This window comes from Amblyomma maculatum, chromosome 4 (genome assembly GCF_055883805.1).
Source record: "Amblyomma maculatum isolate TAMU_Amacu chromosome 4, ASM5588380v1, whole genome shotgun sequence".
NCBI lineage: Eukaryota > Metazoa > Arthropoda > Arachnida > Ixodida > Ixodidae > Amblyomma > Amblyomma maculatum.
In genome coordinates, this window is record NC_139347.1 from 42,561,294 (window position 1) to 42,586,675 (window position 25,382).

General features: G+C 43.9%; 1 protein-coding gene across 2 annotated transcripts in view; it reads right to left on the bottom strand.

Annotated features, from left to right (window-relative positions):
* The window catches only part of HERC2 (E3 ubiquitin-protein ligase HERC2), a 131,196-nt gene that overhangs the window by 41,819 nt on the left and 63,995 nt on the right, over positions 1 to 25,382 (bottom strand). The window contains exons 34-46 of one of the 2 annotated variants that reach the window (XM_084601226.1): positions 23,400 to 23,589; positions 19,303 to 19,485; positions 18,016 to 18,254; positions 17,164 to 17,314; positions 16,233 to 16,435; positions 14,029 to 14,247; positions 10,401 to 10,545; positions 9,505 to 9,788; positions 8,130 to 8,487; positions 6,506 to 6,684; positions 4,554 to 4,709; positions 2,546 to 2,804; positions 1,789 to 1,897 (exon numbers count right to left, since the gene is read on the bottom strand). In XM_084601226.1, coding sequence (XP_084457352.1) covers positions 1,789 to 1,897; positions 2,546 to 2,804; positions 4,554 to 4,709; positions 6,506 to 6,684; positions 8,130 to 8,487; positions 9,505 to 9,788; positions 10,401 to 10,545; positions 14,029 to 14,247; positions 16,233 to 16,435; positions 17,164 to 17,314; positions 18,016 to 18,254; positions 19,303 to 19,485; positions 23,400 to 23,589 — 2,675 coding nt within the window. Of the gene's footprint in view, positions 1 to 1,788; positions 1,898 to 2,527; positions 2,805 to 4,553; positions 4,710 to 6,505; positions 6,685 to 8,129; positions 8,488 to 9,504; positions 9,789 to 10,400; positions 10,546 to 14,028; positions 14,248 to 16,232; positions 16,436 to 17,163; positions 17,315 to 18,015; positions 18,255 to 19,302; positions 19,486 to 23,399; positions 23,590 to 25,382 lie in introns of both variants that reach the window. The other variant, XM_084601225.1, reaches the window with a different exon arrangement.

The window sequence follows — 25,382 nt, forward strand, 5'->3', positions numbered from 1 at the left end:
TATTCAGATAATTTTGAAACGATACGATAAGAAATGAACGAAATCCTTTCTTGGAGAATGGGTGCACCTCCAGGAAATATAGTGGACTTAAAGAAAAAGAATCGCATCTAAAAAAAATGCGGATATTGCTGTATACTAGTATTTTGTAGTCACCTCGAAAGGAGATAGAATGGCAACACAATTATTTCCATACTTTCGTTGAGGACGGCACGGCAAGGTTCGGCACGGCTCACTAACGATAGTGCTAACCAGCTCTCCAAAATCCAAAAGAACCACCACTAACTTTTGCTAAACTACGGTTCACTCATTCTTTAATAAGAGCGGTTAAAAAGACAGCCCAAAGAGAGGAGGGTATAGTGCTCTAGTGAGAGAGTGGTTGCGACTCTTACGAGGAAGGGCTGGAGAGCAGTTGCTTTGTCGCACCGCTAACAGAAATGCGAAAGTCGCACCCAGCCACCCGGCTGAAACAGAACAATTTATTTATTTATTTTTTTTATTTATTTTCAGTACACCCTGCAGCGCCGAAGCATTATAGCAGGGGAGTGGGTACAACATTAAAGTGACGAGCAGATAAACAACAACAAAAAAATCACACGAGAGAAAGAACAAAAAAAAAGCGGGGGGGGGGGGGGGGGGTAGACAAAGGAGTAATGAATTAAAAAAAAAATACAAGAGGAACAACAGTGCATTCGGTCAACAATAATAGTTTGAAGGAACAGTAAAATCACAAATCATTGATTAGCCGTAAAAATACATCTCGGTCTGCACTCACATCAGCTGGCAACTTGTTCCATTCAGAAATAGTACGTGGAAAAAATGAGTACTTTTTGTAGTTAGTTTTACACGCCATTTCTCGTATTTTAAAACTGTGGTCTGTCCTGTTAGAAATATAGTGGGCTGTTTTGAGGTACTTTTCCTTATCAATGCCTGTTGTGTCGGTGTATATTGAGTGCAGAAGTTTGAGCCTTTGCTTCTGGCGCCTTATCTGTAGCGGTTCGAGTTCTATGTGTTTCTTTATCTGTGTTATGCTGACATGTCTGGAATATTGCCTTGATATAAATCTGGCTGCGCGGTTTTGTATACCTTCTAATTTATCAATCAGGTACCGCTGATGCGGATCCCATACTGCAGACGCATATTCCAGTTGAGGCCTTACCAGTGACTTGTAGGCAGTACTTTTAAGAATCTGAGGAGCAGTTCCAAGGGTCCGTATGAGCAGGTTGAGCATTTTCCCAGCTTTTTTGACGGTCATATCAATATTTTTGACGGTCATATCAATTGGGAGGTCAAACGGGGATGGATCAGTGAATGAGAGAGAAAGAGAGACAGAACCGGCTTTCTCTCTCTCCAATAGAACCACTGCTCGCTCCTGAGTGACCCAGTTAACGGTGAGCCATTCAAATGAGCCGGCTCACTACAGTGAGCTGAGCCGTTCTGAGCCGCTCATTAAAGTGAGCCGCTTTACCCATCTCCAACTAGACCTATTGACCTATGGATGCAGATGGTAAATGTACACTGTTCCAATGTGTGGAATGAAAACCTAAGAGCCATATTAGGGCTGCCTCCTATTGCTACCTTTGTCACTTTCTCATAACATTGTTCATAAATGTACAAAATCACTAAATGACAGTTTCTGTCAAAGCTTCAAGGTACAAATACGCATTGTGCTTTCTAAAAAAAATGCAAAGTTGTCCCTAGTTATTGAAGAAATAAATGTTCAAGGCAGCAGTGGCTTTTGGAATGTTTTGAATTGTGAGAAAAGATCAAGATAGATAAGGCTGAACTTACATAATGTTTTCATGGATGATAGATACACGCTCCATTTCAGATACCAGCCCCATCCAATTTGACTGTTGCGGAAAGTCAACAGCCACGTCCCGACCGTTCCGGCTGATATCTAGAGAAACAAGCACATACACAAAGTTTTATTTTGTTATCAAAACAATAAAAAGATAAACAAAAGTTGTAAAACTGATATTTACATCCTTAACCATCCAATTATGTAAAAAAAAAAAATAAACTGCACACAATACTGATCAATGAAGCTACAGATCAAATAAATTTAGCAAATAAGATTTTTTTTTACTTCGAACAGCCAATAAGGAAGCTAGCTGGAACTCCAGCTTGTTTTGCTTGATATTCCAATACAAAGTCGCGAATCTCATGTCATTCACCTAAATTATTTTCAATCTCTTGCGCTCTCAAGGCTACAATTCCATATCAAAAACGAGGTTCATGAGCTGCATTTGAAAATGTTCACCTGAAATGCTTCAGCAGCACAGCTAGCAAACCCAAAACCTACATATTTACATTCCCTTTGACCAAGACCTAGTGCATGCGCTCAAAATTTAAAAAAAAAAAAAAAAAAAAGGAAGGAAAAGACAATTAAGTGGTTGCAGGAATATCCAAACAAGAGCTTCCATACTTTTTTTTTTTAGGTATAGAGGGAGCTGTTGCAAGAAAGACAGAGGAGAGAGAGAGAGAGATCTGCCAGCAGCACCCCCCGGCTTTGTCTCGGTAAACTCACTCAATGCAGAGCACTCACTGGTGACCGTGCCGATGCTGGACCGTGTCACCGAGCCCCACTTGTACTTGGGCTGGTTGACCGTGGGCCGCACGCGCACCCGGTCCCCCACACGCAGGCTCGGCTGTGGCTGTGGGGCTGGCATGAGGCCGGCTGGGGATGTGGCTGACTGCTGCGACTCACCGAGCAGCTCTACATGGATGTATCGCACCCAGTATGCACCCCCTTTGTGCTGCCAGTCGACCAATACATTAAGGTCGTGGAGGCCATCGTGATCCACCTGCAGTGTGTTTTCGTATGTTCATCGCCATCACCAGCAGGACTATACGCACTGTACAGCGAAGGCCTCTCCCCTATATCTCCAAGTAACCCGGTCCTGAGCTACCTGCATCCACTTGATCCCTGTGAACTTCTTAATCCACCCTAGCCCGACTTTCTGTCCTCCTATGTATGTTGAGCAGCACTACGAACCATAGATGCAAGAACATACTGTTACAGCAATGGTGGTGGTGGGTGGCATTAATACACAAGCAGGATTAGCATTATACAGCACAGTGGTCAGTTGCGTTCACGTGCACTCCTCTCAAAACAAATCTCTGCTGGTATGCATGCAAGCAGGTGCCAATGGAAACACATGCTCTAGCATACCCTAACAAACAAGCAAGACCCTCTTCTTCTGCACTTTGCAGAAGGCAGCCACAGTAAAGCTGACAATCGAGCTCCCTTCAAAGAGCCTGCACCCTGCACGATCATAAATAGCAGCAAATGACAAGTTAAGAATGCATGACACCAAATGCCTTGTGGGAAATGAGTGGTTCAAAGGCACTTGAAGCATCCACAGAGTGCAGTGGATAGAATTTCCTCTCCTGCCCACTACTATTCTTGTTTCACATTCAATAATTCACACGAAATTCAGGCAAAATGTTTAATCACATCCAATATCAGTGGCAAGTGGGACTGCTCTTACAGCGTTGGGACTCTCTCACCTTCTGTTAAACGCCTATTTTTTTCACCATATTTATTGATTCTAAGCACCCCTCCTATCTCCTTTTTTTTTTTCACAATTGTGATGCCCAAGGTTAGCTGGCTGCTTAGATTTAAAAAATCTAAAATGAGCCCTCCCTCCTTTTTTTTAACGGCAATATCTCGGCTAGACGGGCCAAGAAATCACAATTTACTTGAATAATAAACTTGGCAAACATTTTTGGCAAATGTGATTACAGTTCACCTAAACTTCAAGCTGTAGGCAGCCCTCTGCAAACTCATTCTGACCTCCGTTACGTTTCTCAAACACTTGACCCCAAATTAATTAGTACACAACTGCGATGCATGTAAAACCTGCCCAGCACCGTCAGTACCAGGCCTATGCAACAACACACTGATATAGTTATCGGTTGCTTTCAGTCGGTTTTCAGCATTCTGTGCCACCATCTGCTACATATTGTCATAACACAACAACACATGAACCCAGAGGTCACACCTAAAGTGATTATTCATGCCGTGGAGTCCATGCCATCTCCGGACACTGACAGTTCTGGCTCTACGACAGAGTGATCAAGCACAGCTACTATGTGATATGCTACAGTTCAGATGTCCTTATGGCATCAACAAAAAATTATGGCTGCATTTAGTTACTCTAGAGGCCTTCAGTTTCTTGTATTTTTCACAAACATTCAACTTTCTCTGGCAAAAAAACAATCAGGAACAATAATGTACTCATTTGGTCAGGCTTTTCTGATATTTGCCACCTCCAACTATTTTCACACATTTCAGCATTAAGACACTGCATTTCTTTATATGCTTTTCTAGCCAACCATATAGAACTTTTTGACCCAAACCTCAGCATGAGGTTCACCACAGCAATAACATGGCACGGCTGTTGAGCAGTTTGCAATGCCAGGGCTAATTGAGCTTGTTTGGGCAAAGGAGCTGTGTGGACAGCTGCTGTCATACGAGCCGTGGCAGACGTGTTGCTTGAATGCAAAACACTGGATGCAGATTGTTATTAACACATGAAAGCTGTCCTCACCTCCACCACACGGCCAATGTCGCCTTCATGAACTTCCTCATACGTTCGGCAACAATGAACCAACATGCCAGGTGCAATCCGGTTGCGAATGTAAACAGCATAATCATCATTGTTTGTGAAATCTGCTCTGCAAAGGTAGCCTGTACTTGATGCTGCCTGCAACAAAGGGACATGAACATTGTAAGATTTATGGTTAACAGAAAAATTATTTTTGCAAATGTCACAATTTTGTGAAGGCCAAGATTATACCTCAGAGGAGAGAAGCCTTTCTTGGTGAAAACGCATAGCACTACATGCAAGAAAATAATGAAGACATCCACAGTACATATTTTCAGAAACAAAATGGTTTTGCTATATACAGTGGAAAGCTTTAACCCATTTCCTAGGACCTGTATTCTATTCAGTAATTTTCTAACATCACTCCTATGGACTTTACATCGAACAAGATAAATAATAATTTGAGCGCATTACCTTATTTACTCAATTGTAACGTGTCCTTGATTATGACATGAACCTTTCCAGCATCTGCTGGCTTTTACCCCTGTCCGTGTTAGATCTTTTTGCCCCGCCAGCTGAATAGCCTTAACTTTAGACTTCTGACGCTTGTGGTCTGCTCACCGTTGTTGCAAGTTGGCAAACTCTTTTATACTGCTCAAAGCCGGCCCTTCTTAGGTGCGCTAAAACCATTCTGGACCCAATTGCTGATAAAAATCTTGTCTCTTTGCTTCTGCCGGTCACACACACAAGTTACAGGAACGCCAAATGCATGTGAGGTCACCCAATTGCCACTTGCTTCTACACATATCAGATCGCTCTTTTTTTCTTGACATTCAAGACAAGAACTGGCGTATTCGGCATGGTATGGCCGATGTCAACCACTGTACAGGAGTACCTGTGTTTGAACCCGACCGCAGCCGGCTGCGTTTCGATGGAGGCAAAATGGAGAGGCATCCGTGTGCTGTGCGATGTAAGTGCACATTAAAACTCCCCAGGTGCTCGAAATTACTCCGCAGCCCTCCACTACAGCTCCTCTTTCTTTTTTCTCTTTCACTCCCACCTTCTTCTATTCCCTTACTGTGTGGTTCAGGTGTCCACAGAAAAAGTGTGATAGATACTGAATCTTTCCTGTAAACCAATTATTTCTTTTCCCACCCAGTGTCTTATGTGAACTCAGTGTCTTCACAACAGACACTTCCTCACAGGATAAAGTTCAGGTCGAAGCCTTGCTGACCAGAAAGTTCAGACGCCACTAGGCCTATTGTTATTCACAACGGCAGCAGGTGATCGATGCACAAGAAAAGCCAATAGTTTGTGACACTGGTGACAAAAAGGGTGTTGCTGGCATAATTTCATATTCATACTTGATTCTAATGAATTCGCCATGTTTAAGTGAGTTTTTTCAGAAAGGAACTGTGTATTAGAACTGAGTATATACTATATAACAGGTCATATTTAGGTCCTACCCCATGCAGGCATCAACACTAAAGCTGAAACACAAGGAACATTTGCAAGTAATGGCACAATTTAAACCATAACTGCCTAAAGAATAGCAGGCATGCCTCAAGAGGAATAAAAACCGGCAACAATGCTAGAACATTTATAAATTTGTCTATTCAGAAAAAAAAAAGAAAAAAAAAAACTGGGCCTAGGTTATAGCTCGACAGCAAATTTGTTATAGAATGTACAGCCATATTCTGACCAAAACGTGCAACAACCCAGTAAGAATGGCAATGCCAGCAAATTTATTATGAAACCAAAGCAAATATTGTTTGCAATGTACACAAACGTTTCTTAGCTTGTGTAGAGCTACAGTTGGATTAAAGCATGAAAAGCACACTTCCTCAAACAAGGTTACTATAAAGCTATGCTGTGGTTAATCCAAAATGAGCTCACAGTTTTTCAGAAATAACCATAACCCTGCACAACTATGCTCATGCTCTTCATATGCCCACCTCTGGCAAGGAACTCGCACCCTCTGCTTCATAAAGGTCATCCGAGAAAGAATCAGACTCAGAACAATTGTCGAGGGATGTTATGCTCTCATCGTCTGACACACCAGGAACTTCATCTTCGTGCTCCAGAAGCCAGGATACAATGGCCTCAGGGCTGGGCATCACATGGAAGGAGCCAGCTGCAGACAGCGAAGAAAAAGAAACATACATTTTTTTCATAATTTTTATAAAAGCAGGATGCTAATTTAAACCCAGAAAAAAGAATTCCTTTTTTCAAACTAAAATCCTGAATCGTTAAGGAACATATTGAATCTTGATTACTCCACTTAGGCAACAATCACATGTGAAGTAATTAAGCTTGAATAAATGAAGCCCAGCTGCTCCATGCGATCAAGTCTACAAGCAGAAAACTTTTCCAATACCCTCCTTCTAAAGCCATGTCTTGAGAGGAAGCCCCTTTCTACGCCTGCTGCATTTTAGTAACTGAAAGATACAATAGTACATATTACAAAGTAATTTGCATTTTTAGCAATATGCTTCCTTTTGCAGTGGCACATTTACTAGTTTTTTGGCACTTCTAATGTATCTCTAAGGAAAAACTGAAATGGAATGGCTGTGGTGCTGTGCTCTTTGCCATGCTAAGGAATCTGTGGCAACCTCTTTGTGCAGAGGTGTGAAATAGTGCTACTGTTTCTCAGTGCTTTCGAGCATGAACTGTTGTACTCCTATGTAGTGTGATGTTCTAAACGCGAATATTGCTGAGACTGCTGTGTTGGCTACATTGCTGTGCCGAAAAAGCTAGAGCACAGTGCATTGTGTCAACTGGAGTTAATTGTTGTCTTTATAAACATTTCTCTTGTTTCAGTGTGTTTTATCATTAATAAAGCTATCCTGAAGCTCTGCTAAATGTACAGTAATTCAGCACAGGAGACAGACATTCGGCATAGTGAATTCATAATTATACCAAAGTCAAGTAGCCCAACATCTTCATTACATGTAGTTCGCAAATACACGTCCCTCAATAGAGGCAGCATTGGGGAAAAGTGAAACTTCGCATTATCAAAGAATTCACTACATAAAGGTTCACTGCAAACAGGTTTAACTGTATTAAGGTAACAAAATTAATCCAGCACAAGATGTAAATGAGTGGGTTAACCAAAACACAATGGCAAAACAGCCAATTCAGATGGCCCTCTTGAGGGCTACAGTAAGGCTTAGTGCGCAACGACCGCCTATATGAAAATGATCAAACAAAACTACTGTTGAAGGTGTAAGCCTTATATCAGGTGAGTTTTAATTTGCTCCGAGACATCACACAGATTCTAGCAGAAAGGAATGGAAACTATCATGAAACAAAATGATTCCTTATCTACTGGCCAACGCAAGCTCTGCCTCTTCGTAAGCCAGATACCACACCAGATGGCATGAAGTTCCTGGTTAATGCAGATCCCATTATCATAATCAATATGTACTGTGAAGGCACTGAAATTTTAATCTTCTTGTAAAAATAAAATAAGATGCACACCATTTTACTACCATACTCCTCTAACAACCCCCTCACCCCCCTTGTTCTGACTCTCGTGATATGAGGGGTGCCCAAAACACGCGCAGGCACCACACGCACCCAGTGCATTGAGAGCCACCGCCACACTGTGTCTGGAGAAGCCCATCTCCACCAGCTGCTGCACAATGGGCACTGCTGCGGGAGCAGCTGCCACGGGGCCATGGGGCGTGGATAGGGAGGAACGTCGAGATGAGGACCCTTTGGATTTTGCCCTGTGTGATCGGCCAGTGGCTTGTAGGCTTGCTACACTATCATTGCCATAGTGGTCTGCAGCTGCACCATCCTCGCTCGTGGGGCTGTCCGCCACTGGTTCATGCTCTGCTGCATTGGTGGACTCAATTTCAGACAGCAGTTGAGTAGAACGCTTCTTGCGTGTCCCCTCAGCTATCAGGAACTGGACAAGAGCAACGGCTGCAGCCTGCAGAGGGATGCCAGAAGAAAAGTTAACGCATCATCTTTGTGCAAAATAGGTTGTAAAGAAAAGCTAGATACCAACAGAACCAACTACAACATGCGCTAAAGCCGGAGCCGCCGCATCAGTGCAGCTGTGGGCAAGGAACAAAGGGAAGCAATGTCTACTATGTCAAGATGGCTGGTGAGGTGCAGCTTCATTCCGGACTCCAATTTTCAATCGTATCCTAGAATGCTGCCAACGCTTACTTAGCGTTGCTCCTCTGAGCTACGATGCAATTTGAGAGCTTTCCCTGCAACTCAGCTTTTCATCACGCATTTATCAACGCTCACGTGTCGGTTCCTGTTAAGTGGAAGCGAAGGTGTGGCAATGGTGATGCCATTCTTGTCGCTTCCCAAGCATTTTCTATGGGAGCAGCCTGAAGCAACACCACACGAATTAGTTCTATCGTGTGCTGCTAAGACTTTGTGTATGAGCAGACCACTCGTTCAAAAGGCGTATTACATAAAAAAAAAATAAAAAATGACCGCCAATCTAGTGCGCTTAGGTCAAACGGGAATTAGGTGCACTAGCACTTCGGGTTTCACTTGTTTCGGGTTGCATATATTCATTACCATGCCGTCATAATTTACCATACTCCAGGAAAAAAAACGACCAATAGACATAAAGCCCTGCTTTAGCCAAGTTGTATGAATTGCACCTGCATGGTCTAAGATGAGCAAAGTTTGACTCTGAATCCAAGGGTTCCAGTGGGTTTGATTCTCACGTCAAGAGTAGTAATGCTCAAGTTGGCAGCTCGTGCCAATCTGGCCGTGAGCTGTGGTCTTGTGACATCACACAAACTTCTGACACAGACACAAATGTGTTGCACAAGTGTCACTGCTGTATGAGCCTGGAGGCTTTAGAGATCACATGAATGGCGACAAGGCTAAGCGGAAGCTTTAGTGCTAGCACGCTAAAAAAAGAAGAAAGAAGCCAACTCAGCTAGTGCTGCTGGCATCCTGTGATGCGTTGAGAACCCACCTCTAGCTCCTGTCTCCCAAAAATGGGCCTCAGAGGTGATGGCTGCGTAGCTGTGGCCATGACCTGCTCGACAAGGGTGAGAGGAGAGTGCATCTCAGCTGCAACCTCTTCCTCAGTGCCGGCCGCTGCTTGATGCTGCTGGTGCTGCTGTTGCTGCTCCGTGGGCACACTCTGGAGCAACACCTGCCTGAGCACCGACTGCTGCGAGGTGAGCACTTGGGTGGCACAGATCATGCTCAGCAGGAGGTGCTGTTGCACGAGCAGGGACACATTCACACCCGATGCTGCACAGCAGAGAAAGGACCACGTGCCGTTTTACTATCACACTCAACTGTTTACACACCCCACCACAAGAAGCCAGTAAAAAGGCACCAAAGAAAATTTATATTGAGACTGCACATTGTTAGGCTAAGGCAAACTACGATCAAGCTTTATACGTCAGATGCTAGCCTACACTGTCGCGTCATGCCCTTATTAGGCCCCATAATTTTTGCCATCTTCAATGATGATCAGTTTGTGCTGATCATTATGGACAGTTCAGTGCTTTGGCATTTCAACAGCTGCGTTGGTAGTATTAGTGCGTTTGGATATTTTAAAAGCAATCTTAATTCTCACGTTGACTCCTACTATTCCCTTAACCAATGCTTTATATTCTTTCGCTTACAAAAAAATGCCAACATGCAAACAACTGTGCATACCTTCAGCTGTGTTTGGAAACTGATCACTATGGACAGTTCAGTGCTTTGGCATTTCAACAGCTGCGTTGGTAGTATTAGTGCGTTTGGATATTTTAAAAGCAATCTTAATTCTCACGTTGACTCCTACTATTCCCTTAACCAATGCTTTACATTCTTTCGCTTACAAAAAAATGCCAACATGCAAACAACTGTGCATACCTTCAGCTGTGTTTGGAAATTGCAGAAGGAGGTCGGTGGTCAGCTTTGGTAGGACAGTCACTGCCCGACTGAGGAGGAGAGCCCAAGTCGAAAGCATGTCATCATTCAAAGGAAGCTTCTGCAGCTGGAAGAGATTCTCATCAGCCTGCAAGAAATAAAATCACAAAAGTCAACGCTTGAGATGGACATAGGCAAATATTACGCAGTCATGCCATGGAAAAAGTGGACACCTGTACTTGTTGAAGACAGCCCCATAAACTAGCGTTCATACGTGAACGACGGTTTTGCATGAGCTCAAATATCTGTAATTGGAATGTGCCTCGTCATCTAGAAGGTGGCTGAGGAGAAAACTTTTATATGGTTGTTCCTGAGCAGGCTGCAACCCAAAGATTTTTATCTGGAGCTCAATGGAAGCTCAGGAAAAAACATCGAACTCTCATCAGGCTGCACAAAGAAACCGATGTCAAATTTCGTGATTCCGCCACTTAGTCTGCGACGTTTTGTTTAATCAGCTAGCGACCAAAGGGGAGCACCATTTCAGCTATCGCTCAGTCTTGAATATGTATGCATGATCATTGCTTTCATCATTCTACCTCTGTGTGGTAGCGTTTCCACAACCTATGGCAAAGACCTGCTGTTGCTGGCGCAGAACAGCATCGAGTTTTCACTTAGACAGGAATATGGTCTGCAACCTGAGCAAAGATGTGGGCACAGCACTCAGAGCCAGATCAAAGAACTTCTCACTGCCCTGAGTCCCTTTTCTAAACTTTTGCGTGACCTAGTGGATACAAGCTATATTTGTGAAAACACAAATATATAGGTTCATACGTAAATCCCCCAGAAACCAACGCATGCCCATTCCAATGTATCTTGGGAAGAAGCGACTCTAAGTGAAATTCCAATTCCATGGGCCTCGCAATCTATAGGGCACTGTGAAGATTCCTTGGTTTGAGGAAGCTGTACTGGCCTAATAGATTTCACCACATAACATATTAGGTCCCTGATGCTTCCACTTCTCTTCATTTTGCTGGTGTAAAGAGAATAGGTAAATCAGTTGCAACAACCGCCATAAGAACTGAATGGTGCTGAACAACACTGAAAGAAGAAACTTAGGTGCGCAAAGTTTTCCCAGTTAAAAAAAAAGAGGCAATGCGGTACATGTTGCACATTCTAAAGTATGTTAATTGTAGTCTATTATTTTTATATTCATGCCTTTTCTGACTTGTGCTTTTTTCTTTTGCTGCAAGTGGAGAGGGATTTTTCTTCAAGTTATTTATAATGTTTAAACAAAACATATTTTACATGCTGGAAAGACTGTCCAAATAGCTGCGCACCAGGGTATGCTACAGCAGAACCGTGCGAATATTCATTCAATTAACATTTTTCTCAAAGATCCCTCAAAGTCGCGCACTATTTCGGCAGTCCCGAAAAAGTTGCCAAAAAAAAAAAAAGGTTGCATATGCGCAAGCCATATTTTGAAAATCAAGGCATTCTGCCATATTACGTATAGGCTGATATTTCTCTCGTGGTTCGTTGTTTTTATATTCCTGCCTTTATAAACTTTTCCAATGAAAATTTTGCTTTATTGTCCGACATACGCAGTGGTATGACACCATTTTCACTTCCCATTTATCGTCCATCTGCTAGTCAAGTCACAAGCTAGTTTGTGATAAGTATTTTAACCGATGCCATAAGTGCGTGCCATTCATTGTAAGTGTGGGTGTCCACTGCAAAGTGGGACAGACACTACGCCTTCCTTTGCCTAAAAACAAACCAACTAAAGAGGTTTTACACTATGCCAAACTCGGCGTTCATCTCTCAATGCCAAAAATTCGCGCAATGAAAAGGAAAGTGCTATCGCATCTACCCTTAATGCGAAGCTCAAGTGTCCAACTAGATTTGTTTCCTCCACTGAGAAATTTAATTTTTTTTTTTTTTCATATTATGTGTGTATAAAATTTAAGTGAACTATTACTTTTGTGAATTAAAGAACGATCAAATGGCTGCACTTTATTACATGTTATGCTAGGGTTGTTTAAAAACTTCACTTATTAAAATTTGTTTTCTACAGGACCCTCAGAAGATTGTCTACTGTTTAGAAAGAGTAAGGAAGACTGTGACCCATTAAAGGCATATTGCCTGCCATGTATATCTGGAGAGCCATGACATGTGGAACAAATGGATGCATGCTTCATTTTAATAGTATATTGTAACTCAAAATCATAGCACATGAATACAATCTTCTCTAAAAAAAGGGTGTCTCAAGCCCACAGTCGACAGGTTACATGTTTACGACCCACGAGATCTCGTTGTGCACCTCGCAGGCCTTAACAATTGTAACTTTTGCTAAGAAAGCGCCATGTCAGTAGCCTGCACATTTCGTTTGTTTTCTCATTCTATCATCGTTCACGCTTTGAAATCAACCGGCTATTCACTATGTCACGCTTTTAAGTCACGCTTTTAGGCCAACGCTTTGACATACTACATGTGGCCATCTGAAGACAGTAATCTCCTGCCTTCAAGCTATCAGTCAAGATGAATTTTTAGACCTCTGTTATAGTCCTTACTGTAATCCCTCAAGGTGCAATAAATACAAGCCTGCAAGCAGTTTTTCACGTTATCAGCATCTGACGTGTAATTAAGTGATATTCTCATCAGTTACAAATCAAACCAGCTTTGCATTACAATCTTCCGCAACCTTGGCAATTTCAACTGCGAGCTTTGGTAATGACTGACATTACCAAACATATGATCAGCACAATAGCGCAGTAAAAAAAAAAAGAAAAGACACTAAGGGCAATCAATCAAATTTGTTTTTCACATACAGAAAAAAAAAAGTCCACTATGGTTTATTTGACAGCAAAAGATGTGCTTAATGATGAGAAAATTGGATATAAAAAAATTCTGCTCCTCAATTAGCTTGCAACACCAAGACCAAGAAGGATTCTATGGTCACTGTTTAGAAGTGAACCATGATGTAGCCTAGCCTCGGAGATTTGTACGCACAAAAGTCATCACATCATCACAGTTTTCTTGTGAAAATAACCAACAGCAGTGACACCTGTATTTTATTGTGCACCTTTTCTACAGCTATAAAAGCTTAGTTTCAGTGATAATAACCTCTTTGTCACTAGTCGTCTATCGATAAAAGCCAGCTTGAACCCGTCTCGTCTCCAGTGCCCTATGAGGTCTAAGGAACAAGTTTTCAACATTAGCAGAAAAATACTGGCTTCCAAAAAGTGTGCACAAGTTAATGTTGAAGCAATATATGAACTCAAAACTTTCACAAAATAGCAAAAAAAAAAAAAAAAAAAAATGGTTATCTAGCTCGATCCAGAATCCAAGCCAAAACATGGGATAATACTAAAATGACTAGCATTACTATATATATTCCTTTTTATAGTCCACTGCAAAAGTTGTCAAAAAATGAAAAAAAAAAACAAAACAAAATCCAGCCCATTGACAATTCCTAGACTCATTATGAGGCTGAAATAGACTACACAGCCATAATATCTAGCCTCTACAGCATCACGCACATGACCCTTCACGCATTTGCCATGTTTGATGTAGATAGCACTATCCCGCGATGTGCGCGAGTGCAAGAGCAGAACACCGAATAGCGACTCACCGGCACCAGCTGGTCGAGGGAATGCTTGGCGAGGCTGTTGCGTGTGTGACAGTGCACGAGCAGCTTTCCTCCCAGTGAGATGGCAGCCACCGTTCCTTTGTCCAGCGGATGTTCGAGAAAGCTGATGGTTCCCCCGAGGCGCACCCTGCGGTCGACACCTCCCAGGACTGCCAGTGCAGCAAGAGAATTGGACTTCTCCAGCAGGAATGCGTCTGCACTCTGGTGACACAAAGCAATGGGAACAGAACAGCAGCATCAACTACTGCACACGACCGGGTGCGTTTACAGTGGCGCCTATGTTTGCCAGGGTACAGGATCAGTTAACTACCCTCTAATGAGTATGAAGCATGCACAGCAACCTTGCCTTGTTTTACACAGCGGTCACAAACACAGATAAAATCTCACCAAGAAGGCAACCAAGAAACGAATGTTTTCAAATTAATGACACCAATAAATTAATTTTTTTTCCGTTTTTTACTGCCTGTGAATATATACATGCGTATGTGTGTGTGCCACACATACATGTTCCTGTTACTGTTTTTGCCCTAAACAGTCAGGGATAAAAGACGTCAGACAGCACTATAAAAAGATGACGCCTCATTAATTAAACTCGTCTTTCTTTCTTTCTTTCTTTTTAACAATGCGGCCATAAATATGAAATGATAAAGAAAGAGTTTATAAAGAAAAGAAAAACACAAATTTAAAACAAATAACTTGGGTGGTACATATCTGGTGGCAATACATAGTTGGTGTCAAAGCCTTGCTGCAGAACGTTGCTCTGACTTCTGCACAATTTTACAAATCGGTTTAAAGTCAGAATCCATTACTTAACCAGCACATCATACCTGACACTGGATTGCAATGAACAACAGCACTTGAGCCTGACTGAGGCTGCTGTACCTCTGGGAATTAGCATGTTAGGCGGACACCGACCTGCAAATGTGATCTCCCTGTGCCTACTCGCTCTGCTCTGTTAAGAGGCCTTCAACACTAGCTCCAGATAATAAAGGTTATTCAACTCAATTTACCCCTAATGCTATCTATAATGCATGAAATGACTCTAATTTTCATTGGAATGGCACAACACATCCCTATCAGCTGCTTTAAGTTTGGTGAAATGCATGTTGTAGTCTAGGTAAGGGTGGAGTTTTTAATCAAGCTCTCATAATTTTCTCAGTTGCAACACAGCTTACTGGCAAACACAGGGGAAAAAAAGCGCTTAAGTGAAACTAGAAAGGATTAAGAACATTCATTACAAGCGTGTGGAGTTTTTAATCAAGCTCTCATAATTTTATCGGTTGCAACACAGCTTACTGGCAAACACAGGGGAAAAAAAAGCACTTAAATGAAACTAGAAAGGATTAAGAACATTCATTACAAGCGTGTGGAGTTTTTAATCAAGCTCTCATAATTTTATCAGTTGCAACACAGCTTACTGGCAAACACAGGGGAAAAAAAGCACTTAAATGAAACTAGAAAGGATTAAGAACATTCATTACAAGCGTAAAAACACCACAGAGAGCATCTTATTTCTCTTCTCACTAATTTGATATCCTTGCTCATTCCCAACTCCCTCTTTTCTGGGGCAGACAAGCATTGAGCCTCTTTAGAGGTGGCAATCGCTAGCCTGTTTATTTTGCCATTTGCTATGCCGGTCAGTTTGTTATTATGCTAGGCAATAATAATTATATAAAATGGTAATAGTATTGCTTACTGATAGTTTTGTGTGATTTGGCCTAGTATCGTCACCTAAGCGATGTGGCTACGGTGTACACACGTCTGTAATTTAAATGCCAACAATGAAGGGGGTAAAAAAAAAAAATCTCCAGAATAAATTTTATAAAGCACCAAAACAAAATCAAGGAACAGTTACAATAAGAAGTTGTGAAACGAGCACTTAACTGCACCAAGCAAAACTCGACAACAACAAAAAAGAAATGTTATAACATGTCTAATAAGCACTTTAATTCAGATCATGGGTCCACAAGAAAATATTCATCTGGCAAATTATTAAACACCTTAGGGAGATGCACCCAGCACCTTGCTGCTCTATATCTAGTCGAAAAGTGGTACAATACTAGAGTGCAATTTTTCGTGCAGTAGCCATGCGATGGTGCGCAGATGCTTGAAATAATTCATCCATCTAGAAGAGGTGCAGCGCAATATTACAACTACGAAATATAGGGACGCACACAGTAACCTACCTCAGCAGTTGCAGGTGTGTTGGAGCTTTCAGAGAAGATATTCTTCAGTCCCAGCTGCAGGTGCTGGTTGACCGGTTCATTCCAGGTGGCCACAGCATGAAGCTCACGCAGGACCGAGATGCACTCCTCGGCAACGGTGCTCGTGTGAGAGGCCGTGAGGAGCACACGGGCACGAGCACTCTTCTTGCTCTTCCATGAGAGGTCTGTGAAAGCGCGGTGAAGAAACTTAACACTGATGTAGGAGATGTGTGGAGGTGCCATAAAGTGGCAAAAGAACGAGAACCAAAGTACAAAAAAAAAAAAAAGAAAAGAAAGAAACATGCCGAGAGAATGTGTGCAGGTATAAACAGCAACATAAAGATCTTCTCGCCTTTTGAAATTTGGCTAAACAAAGAACAGTTGATAGAGAGTTACCAACTAACTTCATTTATAGCTGTACTGAATGATTTACTAGTTCTGCCCAAAGTTAGTTCAGACAACGACCTGCAAGTCTGCGTATGCAAGCAAGGCATCAGTTGAAAGGAAGGCAATAAGCCAATGCTGGATTTCGTAAATTGTATAAGAATGACGAAGGCCCGGTGGCGAAGAGGAAAACCTACTGGAGCGCACGAAAGGGAATTCCCATCATAGCAGTCTCGTCGCATCCTGTGCTGTGGTGGTGTGTTCATGACTCATCTTACAATTTATGATTACAATACAACTTTATATTTGCAAAGGAAATCTTTTGAACTGAGTACCTATCAGCGAAATTCTATACTTTATACAATCCATCAAGACAGACCAAATTTCAAAGCAGTCTAAAGAAATACCACAAAAAGAACATAAGAGAGCCTTATACTCATAGCTTTCAACTCGAAGCATTCAAGCAAACTTTTAAAAGACAGAAAAGTATGTGGCAAAAGTAAGGTGCGAAAAACGCTGCAAAAATTACCTATTGCATGCAATGTCGGGTCATGACTGCAAGAAACCAGCACTTTTCCCAGGAGAGCAAACAGCGCTTGAACAAAAGAAAACCTCAGCTTGCTGTAGTCATCAGATGTCCAGGAAAGCAGCAGTGTCCTCAGAACCCTCAGTGCTTGAATCTACGGGAGAATGGGCAACACAGCGTTAACGTACAGAAGCAGCTAGCTACGATTAAGTGGTAGGCACTGCAGAAAATGTATTTACGCTGCTCTAGTCGCGTGTGTAATGATATGCTGCACCAGCGTACAAAATGTGAAAATACACAAAATACAAATGGTGAGTGAAAATGCACAACGGTAAAAGAGCATTTCTTCTACCAAACGTGCCTAAATTACACTGCAGAATGCAATCACGCCAGGTACAGTCCTTGTCAACATTCATTTTCCAGTATTGCTGCCAGCAGCCGCATTGCAATGCTTAGAAGCGAACCTCATGGGCCGTATACTTTTGACAAAGACTGTACATTTTAAGCAGAAGTCTTCGTTTTGCCAACTTTCTCCAACAAGACACAGAGCCGCTTAGTCCTCCCAGAATTTAAGAATTATGGAGCCCGTCATAGCGTGTTTGCGAGTGATCTGAGAGTTCAAATAAATGCTGTTACAACGGTGGCCTCGGTGAACACAGGAATACGTGGAGCTCTTGATATCCAAACAACATAAAAAATGAGGGCTATAATGTGAAAGGGTAGGCACTCATTCTAAAGGGATGGCGTTGGCTTGTCAGGTAACGTAACTGCACCACTCACGTCTGGAGTTACCGTTCAGACAGACCTTCGCAGCAAGTGTTTCCGTGTAAAGTGACGGCTGAGCATTAGGAGTACCTGAGTGGGAAGCACCAGGGGGGAGGCTGGCGGCAGCTCACTGGGAGCTCTGTTGCAGGGTCCTGAAGCCACATTCAACAGCAGAGCGACCCAAGGTGGTGAGCTGAGGGCCTGGCACAGGGCTGGTGTGGCACACACACCGCGCAGGAAGCCCAAGGTGGCCCATTCGTGATGCTGTTCCGCCAGCATCCACTGCGGTGCACTTGAACTCGCCAGCAAAGAGGACGATCCGGGACCATCTTTAAAGGACAGTCGGTTGCCAACTAGCAGCACAAGTAGGAAAAACTGAGGCGCGCAATTACGCTCCCACAACAGGTGACAGCAAATATCGAATTACATAGTGAGTGTCTCCATTGTCACCACACAAGCTTGAGAGATTGGGGAAAAAAGAAAGAAAAGAAAAGGAAGTGAGAATGGGGCTTGCAAACTTCCCCAGCATTGGTCCTTCGAGCTGAAGAAAGTCAGTGATCAGTGAAAGTCAGTGGCTAGTCATCTGATCATCATGCACCTCCCACCTCTGCTATCCTTTTTACAGGTTCGAACTGTGACACCCTGAAGAGCATCACATTTATTCACCACGTTACAGCTTACAAATCGGGGCCGCGTCTTTGCACTTCTTTCTGAGTCCACACTTCGGAGGCCTTGTGAATGAAATGTTTTCAAGCGTGTTCATCTCAGTTGTGTACTGCGTCCCATGCAGGGGCAGAATGACATGGACAGGGCATTATTCTGCCATGTATATATGACAAAATGTTTGGTAGCTTCCCAGTTGGAACTTCACGCTCAATAGGCATGCAAAATGCATCACTATCTATGCCCATTCCACTCCTCTCCCAGCTAGCGTAGTGCCTTTGTGACAGATATCACCAACCGCTTTTTAGCCTCTGATGCGCCACAGTATTCATGCCCTTCCCCTCGATGTCCTCCCCTACACACCTTTGGTGCAATGTCAGTGCGCATTTAAAAATTTCCAGGCGTTCAAAATTTTTCCTGAGCCCTCGAACTACATCTTTTCCTTCCCTCCTTCACACATTACCTCCCAGTACTGGCTGAGTGTCCACCCAGACCACCAAATGAAGCAGCTACTGCATCCCTTTCCTTTCCTCAAAAAGAAATTTTCCTCGTTGGTGCTGGTCCTGTAACTGCAAACATTCCAGTGCAGACGCAGATGTGGATAATGCAGGACCTCAGACGCGCTTCTCCATGTTCTTCCATAAAGGAGCATGCTTATTCCACGTTTTTCGTTAAGTGCCACCACCAGTTATAACCGGGGGATTGGGCACTTACCATGACCACCCCCTTGACCCGAAGCAATGATGGACCTGAGGAGCCCAGACATCACAGCAATAGCTTTGGGATGGGCAGAGCCGGAGTGGAGGCCCAGGGACACACACAGGGCACGCAGCAACGTGTAGGAACCCTGTTGAAGCAGCACAGATGGGTGCTGGGCAGCGGGGACTGTTGTGGTGGCTGAAAGGATCGCAAAAGCACTCAGGGAGAGACAAGGCCAGCAATAAAGTGAGGAGATGGTCAAATGTCGAGATATTCTGCGTGCCAGCATAACTCTGAGGGCAGGCATGTCATCAGGACTCAATCATGCCAGCTGCTTGGTAGCAAGCTAAGGACACATGATGTTAAGGCTACCAGGGATGCAGACCCATAATGAAAGAAACATGCTATCGTGAGCACAAGTAAGAGACACCTGCAATCGCGTGTTGATCCATGTCAAACTGCATACAGCATATTGGCAATTACCACCTGGAGGTGGGCGTCACCAGATGAATGTGTCCAGTGTCGAGACCGGCAGCTTTCATCAAAGTACTTAGTCAGGTGACAGTCTGTGTCAGTCTTGACACCAGAATTGCATTGCCAGGCAGTGCCTATAAGCAGTTCGGCGTGGACCGACATACACCAGCAGAATTCTTTTACTTTTTGCTCACGATAAGCTCAATAGCCTTGACATTTTGCTGATCACACGGTCGTTTCTTTGACCCTGGCTGCAGCAGCTGCACTTTGACAGGAGGCAAAACACAAAACAGCCTGCACATTATGTGATGTCAGAGTACATTATAGTATGACAATAGGAGAGCTAAATTAACCTGGGGTCCTACACAGCAGCATCCCTCAAAGCTGACATGTTGGTTCAGGATGAACGCTGCATTTCTCATACCAAACCAGAAAGCAAAAGTGCTCACTAATAAATGGTAAATTGTTTCTCTCAAGGGCGCTTGAAGCCACAATAGGAGATGACTACAAAAAGAATGGGCCACCTGAGCGGAAGAACTGCATGTTGCCGTACATCATGGCCACCTGCGTGGACTCTTCTCGCAATTATTGGGTTAGCATTCTTTCAATGGCAGCTTCTTCTTTGAACATAGACCCAAAGACAATGCCAGAGGCACCTTACTAGCTCGAGTATGGACGCACAGCAGTATTTCCTGGAGCAGTATTTCTTGAGCCTCCGGTAAAAGAAAATGCATTAAAAGTCCCAAGCATCGAGCTAGAAGTGTGCTGCCCAGCGTGCCATTACGGGAAGCAAACCATAGCCTTGCTTTTGTGCCACAGGTGAATGGAGGAGTGATGGCAGAGACACAGTATCATAAGAATGACACATCTCTATGAATGCAGCCTAAGTGCGAAATTTCTGGTTATAACACACACAGACTATATGACGCTTTAAATTAGTCCTTTGCAAGATGTATAATCAAGGTTATACAGTAAAAGCTCGTTAATTCACAACTCGTTAATTCAAAATTTTGGATAATTCGAAATAGTCATCGTGGTCCGGTCCGCAGTGCATAGAAGTCTATGCGCGTAACAGCTCGTTAATTCACTCAAAAATTGGCGCCGCCACCCATAATTCGAACTGCGCGCGGCATCGTTGGAAGCTTTCACGGCAGAACGATAGATGGCACAACCATCGGGGCGCCGCTAGGGTGCTGGAACAAGTACTAAACAGTCTTTCCTGCCGCGACTCCTTCGAGGAACGACGTTTTAGTGTTATCGACCACGGTTTCGTGTTGCATTTCGTGAGCCCTCGTTTTGCACGCCGCTTGTTGTGAGCTTGTGTCCGCGAGATGTGTTCGCGTGGGAAATACTGTGCCAAGACGGTGAAGGAGAAAGTGGCTATTTTACGCGAGGTGGATGAACGGAAGGCCAGCAAAGTGGAAATCGCGAAAAAGCACGGGATTCCACCAAGCACGTTGTCGAAGTACATCCGAAATAGGAAGGCCATCGAGGATGCCTATGAAGCCGAAGATTTCGCCAGCAACAGAAAAAGGCTTCGGTTAGCCAAGTATCCGGAAATTGAGACCGCTGTGATCACGTGGGTGAAAGAAATGAGAAGCGCTGACATTCCACTGAGCGGCCCAATTATCATGGCGAAGGCGGCCGATTTCGCCCTGCGCTTGAATGTGGAAGATTTTGTCACCTCCGAAGGATGGTTTCACCGCTTTAGAGACAGACATAATCTTGTCTTCCGGGTGTTGTCTGGAGAAGCCAAAGAAGTGGATGCAGAAACTTGTGCCACGTGGCGAAGCGGTGCTCTGCAGCAGTACTTAGAAAGCTACTCGGCACATGATATATTCAATGCTGATGAGACGGCTTTGTTTTATAAGCTCCAGCCCGACAGAACAGTAACATTTAAAGGGGACAGCTGCGCTGGCGGCAAGCGAAGCAAAGAGCGGATTACTGTTCTGGTTGCCGCTAATATGACCGGGACGGAGAAGGTCCCTCTTTTTGTTGTCGGCAAGGCACATAAGCCTAGATGTTTCAAGAACATTAGGACGCTGCCGACGGAATACTCCGCCAACAGCAAGGCGTGGATGACGGGCGAATTGTTTAAAAAATGGCTCTTGAAATTCGATCGGAGGATGGAGCTAGGGAAGCGTCAAGTTCTCCTCATTGTGGATAACTGCTCGGCACACAAAGTCGACGCCGAGCTGAAAGCCACAAGGCTCGTCTTTTTGCCCGCCAACATGACTGCGGCCTTGCAGCCGATGGATCAGGGGGTGATCAGAAACATCAAATGTTTCTATAGGCGCCACATGATCGAGCGCATGACTTTGTGCACTGGAAACCAGAAGACCAGCACCATCACATTGCTCACAGCAATGCACATGTTGGTGCGTGCATGGGAGCAGGTCACGCCGTCCACAATTGCAAACTGCTTCCACCACTGTGGCTTTGCTGCCGGAAGTATGAAAGAAAGTGGCGACGATGGGAGTCCGGAGCCTCTGCCTACGGCTGTGCGTGCTGTGCTGCAGGACGTCAGTTTTGATGATTACGTTGGAGTAGACAGCGATGCAGCAGTGTGCGGTGCCCTAAGTGATGAGGACATTGTCGCTGAAATTGTTGGGGAGCAGTCTGTCCCAGAAGAGGCAGAAGACGAGGACGACGACGAGGAGCAAGAGCCCGTGCGTCCATCCGCGGCAGAAGTTATGGGAGCGCTGAATGTCGCGCGCCTTTTCTTCAGCTTTGAAGAGGGGGAAGAAGACTCCCTGCGTCGCATTCGCATGCTAGAAGACCGAGTGAGTACGGTAGCCCTCAGAGAGAAGAAGCAGAAGATGATAACAGACTTTTTTGCTAAATAAATGTTTTTCGTGCCCTCCGGGCATCAAACGCCATCATTTTTGCTCACTTTCATTAGTTCGAATTTTGGTTAATTCGAACTGGCCTGGCGGCCCCGTGGAATTTGAATTAACGAGCTTTTACTGTACAGTATATACAAGAAGGCCATGTACTTGGAAGGCAGGATAACAAAAATTAACAACCAGCTTAGCATGCTTAGGCTAAATGTGAATTATTACATAACCAGTACTATAGACAAGACAAAGCGGACGAACGAAAAGCAACACGAGCCCTGCACAACACTCATGTCATCTTTCTGTCAGTTTTTTGTACTTGTGAGTTAGTAGTGCGAGCAGTTCAGTTTTCACTTCGGTTTTGGGTCACACATACTTAACGCATGTGGTAGATTGTGGTAACCACATAACATGGTAACCAAGGGTCCCAGAACGCTCAATTTCCATCTCAAAAGTGCTCCCAAGTTGGCAGCTCCTGCCAATTCGGCCATGACCTATGGTCTCGTGACGTCACACATACTTCCGACACAAGACACAAACCTGCCGCACAAGTGTCACTGCTGCATGAGTCTGGAGGCTTCAGAAGTAAGTACTACGTCCAGTACTAGTACATTAAAAATGTGCATAATTTTAGAGGGAATGAGACGGCCCAGATGTCAAAAATAAATATTGTTTAGGAAATCTGTACTGCATGGCAGACAACATGACTTGCATGAGATTGACAGTATTCCAGAAAAGAAGAAAAAGAAAATGTTGAGAATAAAGTGATTAAAGAAAGGAGAATGTTGAAATCCAGCATACCATCCTCGTCTTCAGAGTCTGAACTTGATTCGACTTCAGGCTGTGGTGGCAGTTCTGCCAACTTGAGGTCAAATTTTCCTTCCTTGCCCATGCGATACGAGTTTGTCGAGCCATTGTCCCACTGCACTCGAATCCAGCCGTCCTCGCCAAGTTCACCAATTACACGACCTTCTCCAGGAGGAGGCCCGTCCTAGGAAAACACAGTTCGCATTTTAAAGTTAAAGATGCTCCAGAATTTTCTGTGCAAAGTGTGATTTACAGGTTACTAACAAAGACTAGCATGATACTGCGTGATATAATAATGTAAACATAGAGATAATCAATTATTTGCATGATTAAACTACTATTTCTTATTGATTAACACCAAAAAAAAATTCCCTATGCTTTCATTCGTGTCAGTGGGTGTTGGCTCCCTTGTCTCAAATCAAGCCACTCATTCTCTCGGCATTAGAGCCGACTCAAAATGTGCGATGTTTACCAGTGACAAGTGCCGTCCGTAGAAGTCGCAGAACAGTGCTAAATAATGTTTAAGATGAGTGACCAGTGCGTGGGGTAAGTAAAAATTAGTGGTATATAAATACTGTCGAGCCTGGATGTATTAAACCCGGATATTTTGAATTCTGGTTATATCGAATTCCCAGGTTATCCCTTTAAAAATCCCATATATGAGTGTGGGAAAGTTGCGTCATTACTTGAACTCCACCTTGATCAGTCGATCAATATAAATCGAATTCTGCAGCGCACATCCAAAGACGATCGCATCCCCCACGATCATTTGCCGCATGACACTGTGTAATGCGACCTTTGCAAGCCCCGTGCGTGAAGAACCGAGAGGGAACCCGTTTGACAATGATCGGTACAGAGTAGACATAGCCCATACAGCTGTGGTGTTGGGGAGATGGGAAAAAACTTGAAATAGTGAAGCACAAGGCTGTGCACATTCAGCTTCCATAAAGGAACGAAAAATTTTGACAATCTTTCTCCCTTTCCTCCCTCTTTTCCTGTCTTCGTTTATAGCAGCACACCGTGCATGCACTGAACAGCTCTCAACACATGGCAGACAGAACATTGGACGCCTTCTCCAATAGTGTGTGTGTGTGTGTGTGTGTGTGTGTGTGTGTGTGTGTGTGTGTGTGTGTGTGTGTGTGTGTGTGTGTGTGTGTGTGTGTGTGTGTGTGTGTGTGTGTGTGCGTGCGTGCGCGCGTGCGTGCGTGCGTGCGTGCGTGTATGTGTGTGTGCGTGCGTGCATGGAAAGTGAACATAGTAATGAAACAAAGCTGGTGCTACTGGACATGCCAAGCAAGCCACCATGGGCACTCCTGCCAAGGTCGCTGGCACTCTGCGAAGTGCTGCACCATCATGTTATTGCAGTGCAGCATATTGGCGTGCAGCAAAGGAATGCTCCATGGACTGCGACGAGAGCGCAAAAGGGAGGGAGGCGCTAATGGCTAACATTTTTTTTTTTTAAATCCTCAGCTGCGAAAATAGGAATGATTGATTGTGCGAGTGGCTTTATTACATGAGTAAATAGGGTATCACTTGTTATAATCATGAGAGGCGTCATGCCAATTTCGCAACCCCTTCGAGTTCGACATATCCGGACACGACTGCATCACAACTTTAGATGTCAAGCAAATACAAACAGAAATTATGACCTTGAGGGTAAGATGTGACAGCATTAAGGACTCCCATTTGTAGCTTCCATCTGCAGCCCCCTTGCTGTTTCTCGCTAGCTTACATGTAGTCTCTGCTTGCTTAAAATTACCGATTACTTACTGTGCCTCTAATATCTCACACACTTTTTGGCACAAAGTGCTATGTTAGCATGTTCTACAGCTACCACTTGTAGGAGACCACCCGACATGTAAAGTCCAACCGAGCCATATGAACGTGCCTGCATGGCCGATTCCTATCCAACATTCCTATTCCTATCCAACAAATGAGCGACACGAGTTGGCAGCCCCTCCCAACTTTGCATATCAT